Source organism: Chiloscyllium punctatum, chromosome 12 (assembly GCF_047496795.1).
Source record: "Chiloscyllium punctatum isolate Juve2018m chromosome 12, sChiPun1.3, whole genome shotgun sequence".
NCBI lineage: Eukaryota > Metazoa > Chordata > Chondrichthyes > Orectolobiformes > Hemiscylliidae > Chiloscyllium > Chiloscyllium punctatum.
The window spans coordinates 35,182,954-35,196,636 of NC_092750.1; the positions used below are offsets into that span (position 1 = coordinate 35,182,954).

General features: G+C 40.0%; 1 protein-coding gene across 10 annotated transcripts in view; it reads right to left on the minus strand.

Annotated features, from left to right (window-relative positions):
- LOC140483773 (ERC protein 2) overlaps positions 1 to 13,683 on the minus strand; it is an 830,166-nt gene that overhangs the window by 615,981 nt on the left and 200,502 nt on the right. For all 10 annotated transcript variants that reach the window (XM_072582317.1, XM_072582315.1, XM_072582316.1 and 7 more), the window contains one exon: positions 5,879 to 5,953. In XM_072582317.1, the coding sequence (XP_072438418.1) occupies positions 5,879 to 5,953 (75 nt within the window). The remainder of the gene's footprint in view (positions 1 to 5,878; positions 5,954 to 13,683) is intronic.

A 13,683-nucleotide genomic window follows, 5' to 3' on the forward strand; every position in this document is an offset into this window, starting at 1 on the left:
ACCGCCTCCCCACACTCAAGCTCCAAGAAAAACAATAGGATTCCTCTTGCTTTCATCTTTCACCCACGCAATTTTGTACTTTAACAGCTCCATCACCACCAAATCCACCCCTTCTTCCGTTGCCAGCATTGAAAAGGGTCTGCTCCTTCCACAAATGACTGAATCATTCACTGAAGCTTCATTTGCAATCATGCAAGGTGCAACACATGCTCTTAATCCCTCCCTTCCAAATGTCCAGGTACCCAAACACTCCTCCAGGTTAATCAGTGATTTACTTGAACCTCTTTTAAGTTTGTATCATGTAGTGACTGCTCACATGTAGCGTCTCCTTCACACAGACGCATCCAAATGCAGACTGGGTGAGAACAACTCCATGATACTGGTTTCCAGTTTTATTAATTCTCCACTTTTACCTATCATCTTACACTTTATGTTCTTACACTATTGCAATGAAGTTCAAAACAAGGTCAAAGAACAGCACCTCATGCACTAAGTTCAATAATTTCAGATCATAAATTCTGCTCTCACTCTTTGAATGACAACTCCTTCAGACACATTTTTTGCATTATTTGTCCTGTTAATATTCCATTTTGTCTTGCGTGACCATCCCTTTTGTCATTTAATCTCTATCTTTCCACTGATCAAAAACTCTGCTTTTGTCCTTTAGAGTAATTCCTGCCACCAATCTGGCACAGGAAATTGGTGATGTTATTGTTAATATGTGCCTATAGCCGGAAGCTGGCTCCAGCTCTGCCTACAGGCAGGCTAATGGAATACTCCCTCACTCACCACTTCTTAGCGTCCCCAGCACCTCCAGCCAGTGCCCCCTTCTCCCGGTCTCGCCACTCTCTGCTTCATTCAGCCCACCCCTCCCATTCAGCATCCCACTCCCCACTTGCCACATTGCTCCCTCACTCCAAGAGATAGTGAGCAGTGAAGAAACTTAGTCATGAGTGAGGCGGACGGGGGTGGGTGGGGGGGTGGGTGGGGGGAAGTGAAATAAGGGGTCAGGCGCTGAGTGGAGAAGTGTTTGGAGTGAGTCGGTGAACAATTCACAATCCCAAGATTTGAATTCATTTAGACACGTGCAAAACACTCATTTTATTATTTGTATTCCTCAACACAAGATCTCACTACTGTGTTTCTAATAATGAAGTTGAAGGCACTGCAACTCCCATGGTCAGAGAGTGCAAGTTGTGTCCAATCTGTACCTCCCCATCTCTGTACTTCTACGAAGGCTAGTTCATCACTGGCATCTTCAAGTTCTGAGAAAGGATCATTGGCCTTAAACATAAAGAGTTGTTCCTCCACAGATGCTGCATGATTTGATGTTTATTTCCAACATTCTTTGGTTTCACCCTAATAAACGTTAGTTCCGAGGTGGTTGATTTCTCTTGCAAGGAAAATTAACATTGAAACTATTTAAAAGTTACATTTATTGGACAGGGTCAGACTGTTCAATGTAATTTGGCACAAATTTCATCAAGGATGCTTCAACTTTAATACCATATGACATGAATATTAAGCCATCAGAGGAGACAACGCAAACCACACAGTTAACATGAGCCAAAGTGAATCGATTTTAATCAGTAATTTGATCAACTTTAAAAAGCTGAATTAAATGAAGAACTGCTGCACACAAATGCAAAGCAAACTCAATTAACTTTCTCTGGTTTTACCTATCTCTTCACACAGTCTGGAAAAAAAGAAGAGTGGTGTATTGAAAAGCAAAGCCTATCTTTAGATAAGGGATGCCACAATAAAAATAAGTGCACAGACATTAACACTGAAGTATATTACTACATTTCATTTACACTGGACTTCTATAAAACATGCCGCAAACCTTTACATGTAACAGGAAAGCACTCAAATGGAAAAAATTGATGGGTTAATGGGTTGATATCAATAAGTGATCTTGAACAAACCTAATGCAATATCCCTATTGTGGCAATACTTACATTTCTGCACAGGTACTTCTACTGAACAAAAGAAATGGAAGACAGCACACACACACAGCTTGTCTGAAAATTCAAGTTAACAAACCCTGCCATATCTTATCGGGTCCAAAATCGTATGAGGGGTGCTGTAATAAGTATACCATTAGAAATACAGCAATGTTCAACTTTCATCCAGTAATGGGAGGTGCTTTAAACATTTTAATTCTTCAGTGTTATGTTGCTCAATACTTGCAGCTTTCAGTTTCAACATGTCAGAGGTGGAAATATTAATTCATTAGTAAATAACTTCACCTCAGGCCTGGTAACAAAAGCTACCTGTTTCAAGAAAACAAAAGGCTCTCGCAGGCAAAACCATTCTGTGAAAACCACCAGGGATCCACCGAGTTAAAAATCAATTTTATTGTGGGGTTAAAAAAAAAGATATTTGATGAAAATTAGGCAATAATAAAGTAAACCATGTGGAACAAACATTTTTTTTAAAATGGAGAGTAGGAAGGCTTTAAAAAAAAGAGTAAAGAAAAATGTTCCACATAAAAGGAAAGGATTTTTTGCCCAAGTGCAGTTAAGTAGAAGAATAGACAAATGGGTCAGAGAAGACCTGGATAGAAATTAGTGCAATGTCTGCTGAGGAAAGACAAGGAATGTGCACATCAGTCAAAGCTAGAGCCGACAAAGTAACAACGCAGAGAAACAAACGAAAAGGAAAATGCTCTAAGAGGCAGGGTAAGAACACCAGCACTGATTTGAGCATGAATAAGATGCTTTCAACATAAATGCAAGGTAAATGAAAACAGAGGGAACTAGTGAAACATGAAAAAGTGCATTGTCATGCAAATTAACTGATACAGAATGGCACAGAATCAAGTAGTTCTGACAAGGATATAACTGAACTTGCCAATAAAACTGTACAGGAAGTTCAACTAAATCCAGTCAAATAGTAAAGGAATGCCATGGATGATTTTTTATAAGTTTTCAGGTGATTGAATCATATGCACAGAGGCTTTGATTCACTAACGTGCTCATTTAGCAGTAACCAACGATGGTGTCATCATAGATTATGCAATTATAAATGTTATGGTCTCACTGACAATGATTTGTGGAACACTCCATTCATTGCATGCAGAATATGTGCCAGAGCTGGAGGGTACTTAGAAATTGTGGTTAGATGCACAGAAATGTGTTATTAGAAAGGCACTGAATTAATTAACGTTAAAGGATTCATTCCGGATACCAGTTCCAGATGATCTAAGAGTCTATTTGCTCAAGAAGGAGTGCAAGGCACTCAAGCAATTACATGATTATTTTCTGGCATTTTGAGTGCCAGGAAATATTCTACAGGTGGGAATCAGATGATTCATCTGGCTCACTGAGTCAGTGAATCTGACTGTATTAAGACAAGGAACAGAATTGGCACGACAGGGAATTTAAGAAATTGGGGCAGTGTTGAGATAGTGTTAACTTTCAGTTCTAACTCAAATATAGGCAACCAATAATGAAAGTCAGATTAGCTTCATAGACAGCTCCTTAGCCAGAATATTGACACCTATAGCCTGTCTGACCTGGGTGATGGAAAAACAAGCACCTGAAACATGAAGCAGGATTTTTAAATACAGCAATCTGTGTCTAATGACAGTAAGGCCTCAATTGCAATGTTAAGGCTTTTAGCATCCTAATCACCAGGCCTCAAAAGAAAATGATCCAGGACACAGAACAACCCAAAAAGAGTAGAGAGTAGATAAAAATGAAGCACATTTAGAGACCCCCTGTTCAATCCAACCTGTCTGGTGACCTGAAAATAAATTCAGCTGTTTTCCTACTCTCCCACAACCACAAACTGCAGTGGGTGCTTACAGCTCATCAACAACTTGCAAATGAGATTCAAGCCTTAAAATAGTTATGAATTCACGTGTGCAATGAGGCTACTTCAGTTACCGAAGTCTAAGACTGCCACTATAATGTGACATATTTATATACACACTTAATATAGGAAATATAGATCTCTCAAATGTGACAGTGGATCCCAAAATCAATCACTAATTTTATAAAGAATTGCACTGCATCTTCAGCAACCAATTGCAGTCTTAATATAAAAATATGCTTGGGCATATATAATGATAAATGTGAGGCAAGCAGAGGCTGATTATTCCATTAATGCAACCAAATGTGGTGTGGATCAGTGCATAAAAAGTTGTTCAGATTCTAAGTATTATAGTAACCGTAAATGCACCTGTTGTTGAGCTGAGATATCCTAATTGGATAAAAGGAGCATGGAATTAAGCAAGTGTAAATTTAGCAGCTTTGTGGGTACACTGGAGGTACTATAGTCAGACTGCACAATAGGACTTGGCTGAGACTAGGAAACAAAACAGCAGTGGGTAGTTTGCCACAATGGTTGTTATTGGCATGGATCAAGGACCCATCCTTCAATCAATGGGGGAAAGGTAGTTGTTGGCCAGCAGTTTAACACAGAAAACAAACTATTTCAGTTTAAGTAGAGTAGTGCAAACACATAATTCCTTTGGGATTCATACTGCAACGGAAGCAGGATATTGCCAGTTGAGAGAGACTGAGGGTGGTACAGGTAGCTTGCTGGTTTTTCCAAAGGATTTCAATAAATTGAATTAGAATGACACAGGTTTATGTTCTATGCATTTAATCCCAGGGCTTTGCCACAGAAATTTGGATAGATTGTGTATATAAAGGCACATTCTCATTTTTGAGGAACTTGATATTTCCTTTGGGCCCAGTATCAGTGGTCACTTCTATAAGTGAATCTCAAGTGTTAATCTGCAAAATCTTAACACTTTCTGAAAGACTTCTCTTGAATAGGCTAGTTATCCAAGAGGAATGGTTTGATTTTGTATTATTTATTGCCCTGTTTATTATTTAATGGATTTGTCATATTTTTACACTTCAGATTTTGATTTAATTTGCATTTCTTCAAGTCACATTAGATGTGCGATCTCTAGTCTGAGTTTAATGTGTTGTTTCAAAGGATCATCGTGGTCAATTTATGATTAATCCAACCGATAAAGAGCTTCAAACACAGTAACTATAAGTCATACCTTTTTTTTAATTTAAAGAAACAGCTTTTGAGAATGTTTCATTTATAGAAATTAGTCCTTTACAAAACCTACTCTGTATCATCCAGTAGTTCAGACAGTAGGGCTTCAACTGTGGTTTGAAGACATGAAGTCTCGAGGAAATTGGTAACAAAGTTAAAAAAAAACTTATCCGGCTGTCATTTATTTCCTTCAAAAGTTTATGCTTCACTACTTATTATGAATATTTGACAAGATTTAGTAAAATCAGAAGATTTTTTTCTCCAAATAAACTTTAATTGAATATTTAACTGATACTATCTTCCCAATAAAAGGCAGTGACAGTGAATTTACATCTTTTAAAATTTCAATCACAAAACTATATCTTTTATTGTAAAAAAAGTACATAGCAAATATCTCCATTCTGGGCTTTTAAATTTGTGTTTATTTCATTTTTGGTGATGCTTTTAAATTAATAACTTAAGGAAGTTGCCTGATGTTAATGCTTTGACAGCATTTTTATATAATTAATAATTTAAGTTGAGAATTTCAGTTTTTCCACACTCGGGCAAAAACCTGCTGTCCCTGAGGACTGGTACAAACACAGTGGAAGTAAAATTCCACATCTAAAATCAGAAAAGTAAACATCACCTGAACTGCAATAGTGAATTGTTCAGCAAATGTTATTACTGCTTCCCTATAAACTTTTGACATAACTTGTTTTAAAGTCAAATGTATCAGTTCAAACATTGGTTTTAACTAAATATGTAACATACCTAGGACTTTAGCCAGGTTAAAATTAATAAGCTCACTACAAAGATATGCATTTTCTTTCAGGATCATGCTACAGTGTCCTGTAGTTATCTGAAACGGCCTTACCTTCATTTCAATAACCGTTTGAAGAGCCTTCGTCTTTGCGGACTCTGGCTGACTTGGCGTTCTCCTGTGCAGCTCCTGTGGAGGTACACGAAGAAAGGAAACTTGACGACTCATTGTTTTACATCTTAAGTCATGGAATAATATACTGTACAGACAGAAATCCAAGTTCATAAAATGGGGCAACGAAACGGCCTTCAGCAACAGATTCAGTCCTCAACCACCCAAGCACACTGCAGTTTCTAGCTTATATTACAGTCACTTCTAGTAGCACATGCGCTATGTCAGCTTCTATCAATAATTAATGTCAATTGTGACAGTGACAGCAAGCAAATGCTCAGTCCATTTAATTAACAGCACAACTTCTTCGTAGTCATCGAGCCACACTTCACTGCATTTTCGATAGCTAATTGATGTTTGTTAAACATGCCAATATTTAAAACTCAGCCACAAGTCAAGAACGGAAACCACTTTTTACTTTTGGAAATTAGACACTCAGGAGAAAAAGGAATTAAAAAGTATTAATTTAATACTGGTTAAGCACACTTTTAAATATTAATTGTATTAAAGAGGGCTGACCATTTCAAAATCACACAAATACTAACCATCACAAAAACAAACTATTTGGTTTTGCATTATTTAAATACTGCACATGACTACCAAATACTTGCAGCACCATTCTCTGCTTCAGACAGCAACAGTACTATTGTTACCATTTTGTTAGGGCCTCCTAGTAAAAATGTAAATTACTGCAAAAATACAAAAAAATTTTAGTCAGTATTATCAAAGTAACCATTTTGTTTTGCCAATAATTGCTACACAATCGAAGAGTTTAGAAATAAGAAAGATGTAATTATCAAATTGATGTGTCTGCTCATGTTTCAACTCATTTGACACTGCACTAATTGCTTTCAAACCATCACTCAACATATTACGAATATTTATTTTTTAACTGTAAAACAGCATAAAAAGATGTATTAAAATAAAACAAAAGAGCCATACAGAATGCTGGAAATCAAACAAAAACAAAAATTACTGGAGAAACTCAACAGCTCTGGCAGGGTCTGTGGAGAAAAAACCAAGAAGTAGTTTTGAGTCCAATGACCCTTAAGAACTGACAGCATCAATGAAAATGATTTGGTATCCGTGCTGATGAGAGGGAGTGGGGGGTTGGCTCACTCCTTTACTCTCACCTCTTTGTAAATCAGCAAAAATACCATTTTTTTCCTCAACTTGATTGATTTATTTATTGTCACATAAACCAAAGTACAATGAAAAGCTTGATTTACGAGCAGTGCAAACAGATCATAGTAAGCAAGGATGTACAAATCAGAAAGATTTAGACAGAAGCATACAGGTTACATTGCACAGGGCATGCACTAGGTGAGGGCAACGTGAGCAAGATCAATATTATTTGAGGCTGAAGAGTCCATTCATCAGTCTAATAAAAGCCGGGAAGAAGCTGTTCCTGAACCTGCTGGTATGTGTGTGTTCAGGCTTCTGTATTATCTGCCTGACGGAGGAGGTTGTAGGACAGCATTACTGGGGTGGAAGGGGTCTTTGATGATGCTGGAAGCCTCTCTACAGCAGCAACGTAATTGGAAAGTAATCCACAGATGGGAGGTTGGCTTCCGTGATCATCTGAGCTATACACACAACCTTCTGTAATTTCTTACACTCCTGGGCAGAGCAGCTGCCATACCAGGCCGTTATACACCAGATAGTACGCTTTCAACAGTTCAGCTATAGAAGTTGATGAGGATCCTTATGGACATGCCAAGTTTCCTGAGGCACCTGAGGAAGATGTGGTGTTGGTGTTCCTTCTTGACCATCTCATCTGCATGGGAAGTCCAGGTGTAGTGGAAAGCGAAGAGGGTTACCTCAAATTACAACAGGATCTGGACCAAATGGGCCAATGGGCTGAGAAGTGGCAGATGGAGCTTAATTCAGATAAATGCAAGGTGCTGCATTTTGGGAAAGCAAATCTTAGCAGGACCTATACACTTAATGGTAAGGTCCAAGGGAGTGTTGCTGAACAAAGACACCTTGGAGTGCAGGTTCATAGTTCCTTGAAAGTATAGATAGAATAGTGAAGGTGGTGTTTGGTATACCTTCCTTTATTGGTCAGAGTATTGAGTACAGGAGTTGGGAGGTCATATTGCGGCTATACAGGACATTGGTTAGGCCACTGTTGGAATATTGTGCGCAATTCTGGTCTCCTTCCTATCGGAAAGATGTTGTGAAACTTGAAAGGGTTCAGAAAAGATTTACAAGGATGTTGCCAGGGTTGGAGGATTTGAGCTATAGCAGAGTCTGAACAGGCTGGGGCTGTTTTCCCTGGAATGTTGGAGGCTGAGGGGTGAGTTTGTCGAGGTTTATAAAATTATGAGGGGCATGGATAGGATAAATAGACAAAGTCTTTTCTCTGGGTTTGGGGAGTCCAGAACTAGATGGCATGAGAGGGAAAAGATATAAAAGAGACCTACGGGGCAACTTTTTCACACAGAGGGTGGTACGTGCATGGAATGAGCTGCCAGAGGATGTGGTGGAGGCTGGTACAACTGCAACATTTAAGAGACATTTGGATGGGTATATGAATAGGAAAGGTTTGGAGGGATATGGGCCGGGTGTTGGCAGGTGGGACTAGATTGGGTTGGGATATCTGGTCGGCATGGACAGGTTGGACCAAAGGGTCTGTTTCCATGCTGTACATCTCTATGACCCTATGACACTATGACAGATTGTCGGTTATCATCAAGTAACTTGACACACTCCACCTTCTCAACCTCAGTTCTGTTGTGTAGATGGGGGCATGTTTTCATCCTTTCATTCTGAAGTCAATGATCGGTTCGTTAGTTTTGCTGATGTTGAGAGACAGGTTGTCCATTGCAGCAGGTCACCATGCCCTCTAACTCCCTTCTGTATTTTGACTTGTCGTTGTTAGATATTCAACCAACTTTTTTTTGGTGGGGGCAGGGGGAGGGGATGTATTGACAGTGAACTTGTAATGGTGCTTGTTTAGAATTTGGCAACGCAATCATGGGTGTACGGGGACTACAGTATGGTGTTGAGGATGCATCCTTGGGGGGTTCCGGAATTGAGAATTATTGTGGAGGAGATGCAGTTACCTACCTTCACTGGTTGCAATCTATGGATCAGAAAGCTGAGGATCCAGTTGCAGAGGGCGGAGCTGAGACCCAGGTATCAGAGACTAGTCTAGAGGGGATAATGATGTTGAAGGCGGAACTGTAGTCAGGAAGCACTAACTCTAAGCCATGCAGGAGAAAGGTCACTGGAATGTAACACTCCACAAGTATTGCCAGGTTTGCAGAGTTTCTCCAGCAATTTCTCTTCTTGTTTCAGGATAGACATGTTAATTAGTAAGCTAGTTGAGCACATGAAGCAGAAAAGCACAAAATGCATTACAGCATTAGATGGACTATAGAATGGAAGCTAGTATGAAGGATAAAACACTGGCCAACAGCCTGTTTGTGTGCTGTAAATTTTATGAGATTCTATGTAACTATAAACCTTATGCATTCAATAAAACTTACAGAAACAGAAATACTTTTATTCCAACGAACACAAGAATAAATGAAGTGACAACCCTTTGAAGATCAAGAACAGCCATTACAATAAAATGGTATCTGCAATAAACATTCAAAGGAAATCAATTGGAACGTATATATAATTTTTGTAACCAGTTTGTAATAGTTGATAAATGGGGAAAATAAGCATGCTGTAATTTTAAAGGGGTCAGAGCATCCTATAATAATGTTGTGCAACAAACTCCATTCAAAACAACAATGTACCTAATGAGAAGTTCCAGAGACTGATGCCTTGTATCACCTTTTATGTGTTAGCTCATCTGTTTTAAATTTAAGGAAATACATCTGTGAAAGTGCTCGAGAAACATTCTCACTACAGCGGCTATAACAGCACATTTTCCCAGCAACTCTTGGCATGGATGTGCAACAAGAATTGTTCCTGGATGTTCCACGGAGCGAGGTCACCACAGAACTCCACAGTATGTTAATTATCCCTGTAAGTGGAGGAGCACAAGGCAGCTACAAACATTCCAGATTGGGCTTCCTTAATGGGTTTTCTGAGTGGACTTAAAACTGCAATGGAAAGGGCATCATTTAAGAACCAGTTTTATCAATTCAAAGCCAATATTCAAATAAAATGAGCTGAACACAATGAGCCACTGCTAATGTTGTGCTGGTTTAAGAGCACTCTCCTCATTCTGATTTTTTTAATATAATTGTCTAGCTTAATTTTCATATCAAAGTTCCACAAATACAAGTTAAGCCATTGCTATTTTAAAAACTCACTGCAGTCATTGATTCAAAACAAAAGGTTCTGCACTTCAAGTATTAGGATTACTTATATGAAAATAATGCAAGTTTATGGAACCACTTCTTTTTGTATTCAAAGTAAAGAAATTCTCTCAAGTTATCTTCTGGTTATCAATGATTTTGCACCAAGTTGGAAACTTCTATTGAGATCCATCGGCAATCTAAATCTGTGGTGGATTAACTGTTCAGTCATTGTCATCAGAAGAAAGTTCTGAATTACTTTAAACAAATACATTCAATAAAAGTCAGTTGTTCTCTTTACTCTTCCCCAATACACACACAATGAATAACTAAGAGGGGGCAGAAAACAAGTTGTACCCAGGGCTCCAGCATTGCAATACCTAAACCACCAATTGGAAGATAAACAGTAATTCACATTCAACTCCTTTTCCGAAGGTAACTTGCCAGGTCTTCATTCTACAATACAACATTACTAAAAAATCAAAGCACTAAGCGCTGGAGAAACTCAGCAGGTCTGACAGCATCTCTGCAGAGAAAAACCATGAATGTTGAATCAGTCACACTATTTCTCTCTCCACAGATGGCAGACATAATCACAGGTGAGCTGCCAGAAGACTGGAGATTGACTAACATGGTGCCAACTATTTAAGAAAGGTGGTAAGGAAAAGCCAAGGAACTACAGACCGGTGAACAAACTGAAAATGATATCACCACAAACCCCAGGAACCCCATCCAGGAGAAAGATATAAATAGAAAGCAGGAGACAACAGCTTCGCTTCACTTGGAGGTCGCCACTGATGATGTTACCTGGCCAGGTAATGAAACGTCTGGATATCAAACCTACAGCTCAGCAAGCAAACCTACACCCTAGACCGGTGAGTCTGGCATCAGTGGTGAGCAAGTTGCTGGAGGGAATCCTGAGGGACAGGATTTATATGCATTTGGAAAGGCAAGAACTGATTCGGAATAGTCAGCATGGCTTTGTGCATGGGAGGTCATGTCTCACAAATTTGATTGAAATTTTTGAAGAAGTAACAAAGATGATTCATGAGGGCAGAGCGGTAGATGTGATCTATACGGACTTTAGTAAGGCATTCGACAAAGTTCCCTATGGGAGACTGGTTAGCAAGGTTAGATCTCACGGAATACAGGGAGAACTAGCTCGAAGGTACAGGACAGTGGGTGGTGGTGGAGGGTTGCTTTTCAGACTGGAGGCCTGTGACCAGTGGTGCACCTTGGGTCCACTGCTTTTTTGTCATTTATATACATGACAGATGACATCAAAATTGGTGACGTGGTGGACAGCAAAGAAGGTTACCTTAGATTACAATGGGATCTTGATCAGATGGGCCAATGGGCTGAGCAGTGGCAGATGGAGTTTCATTTAGATAAATGTGAGGTGCTCCATCTTGAAAAAAGAAATCAGAGTAGGACTTATACACTTAATGGTAAAGTCCTGGTAGTGTCACTGAACAAAGAGATCTTGGAGTGGAGGTTCATAGTTCTGTGAAAGTAGAGTCACAGGTAAACAGGATAGTGAAGAAAGGATTTAGGATGCATTCCTTTATTGGTCAGAGTGTTGAATATAGGAGTCGGATGTCTTGTTGTGGCTGTACAGGACATTGGTTCGGCCACTTTTGGAATATTGCGTGCAATTCTGGTCTCCTTCCTATAGGAAGGGTGTTGTGAAACATGAAAGGGTTCAGAAAAGATTTACAAGGATGTTGCCAGGGTTGGAGGATTTGAGCTGCAGGGAGAGGCTGAATAGGCTGGGGTTTTTCCCCTGGAGCGTCTGAGGCTGAGGGGTGACCTTATAGAGGTTTATAAAATCATGAAGGACATGGATAAGATAAATAAATAAAGCCTTTTCCTTGGGGTGGGGGAGTCCACAACTAGACGACATAGGTTTAGGGTATGAGGGGAAAGATATAAAAGGGTCCTAAGGGGCAACATTTTCACAGAGGGTGGTGGATGTATGGAATGAGCTGCCAGAGGAAGTGGTGGAGGCTGATACAATTACAATAATTTTAAAAGTATCTGGATGGGTAGATGAATAGGAAGGGTTTAAGAGGGATATGGGTCAAGTGCTCAAATGGGAATGAAATTAGGTTAGAATAAATGGGCTGCATGGACGGGTTGGACTGAAGGGTCAGTTTCCACGCTGCACATTTCTAATGACTATGACCTGCTGAGGTTCTCCAGTACTTTGTCTTTATTTCAGATTTTCAGCATCTGCAATGTTTTGCTTTTATCACAGATAAGCATTCAGGTATTCTCAGGAGACACAGGAGCTTTTTAGTAACATTATAGCATTCATGATTCTGGTCAATTAGTTAATAATTACAATCAGGTTTGAGGGACAGAAACCAGAAAGAAACCCATAAGCAATCTTAGATGGTCCTGGCAATCTGGACAAGCACATCTGGAGGAGGGACCAGCGGTTTGGTCAGCTTGAGCACTGGGTAGAATCACAACAGTGCATCAGTGAGGCTGAGTGTTACTGGGTAGCATGTTTTCAATGTAGTTACCACACAGCTTAAGGAAATGCAATCAGAGTGATCATCATAGGCAGGTGGCAGGCAAGTAGACAGTGAGGAAAACTCCTGAGTACACCTCCCTCAAGAACAGGTTGTGTGGACTAGAAAGTGTCCAGAGTGACAGTGTCTCTGGTGAGTGCAGCCAGAGCCCTGCTGCACAAGTCAGGAGCAGAAAGAAATGGAAAGCAATAGTGGTAGCAGATTCAGCAGTGAGGGGTACACTGGCAGGTGGTTCTGTGGCTGCAGATAGGACTCCAGGGTGGTGTGCTGTCGTCCTGGGGCCTGGATGTCACTGAATGGCTGCAGGGCATTCTGAACAGGAAGGGCAAACAGTCAGAGATTATGTTTCACACTGAGGCAATGTCATAGGTAGAAGGGGGAATATGGTCTTGGAACAAACGTTTACACAGCTGGATAGCACGTTGAAAAGCAGCATCTCAAAAAGTTAAATCCCTGGATTACTCTGGGTACCGCACACAAGTGAGCACAGGAACAGGCGGATAGAACAGATGAATGTGTGGTTGAAGAGTTGGAGCAGGAGGGAAGGTTTCAATTTCCTGGATCACTGGGTTTGTTTTCTGGCAAAGGTGTGCCTGCACAATGGGCCAGATGGGACCAACATCCTTATGGGGCGGTCTATTCACGTGGTTGTTGGGGGTTGAAACCAATTTGGCCAGGGGGAGGAATACAGAGTGGAGATATTATAGGGGTGACATATACAGCATATAGAAGAGGAACCAAGTCAGTCTAGAAGTGCTATATTTAGTCAAGTTAAGACACGAGGGAGCGGGGCAATGCTGGATGGCATTTATTCTAATGGAAAAATCTTGTGAGTAAGGCAGTTGAGTTGTGGCTTTGGATTAACACACGGGGATATGATATCATTGCTATCACAAAGATATGGTTGTAGGAGGGACAGGACTGGCAGTTCAATATTCTAGAACATAGAACT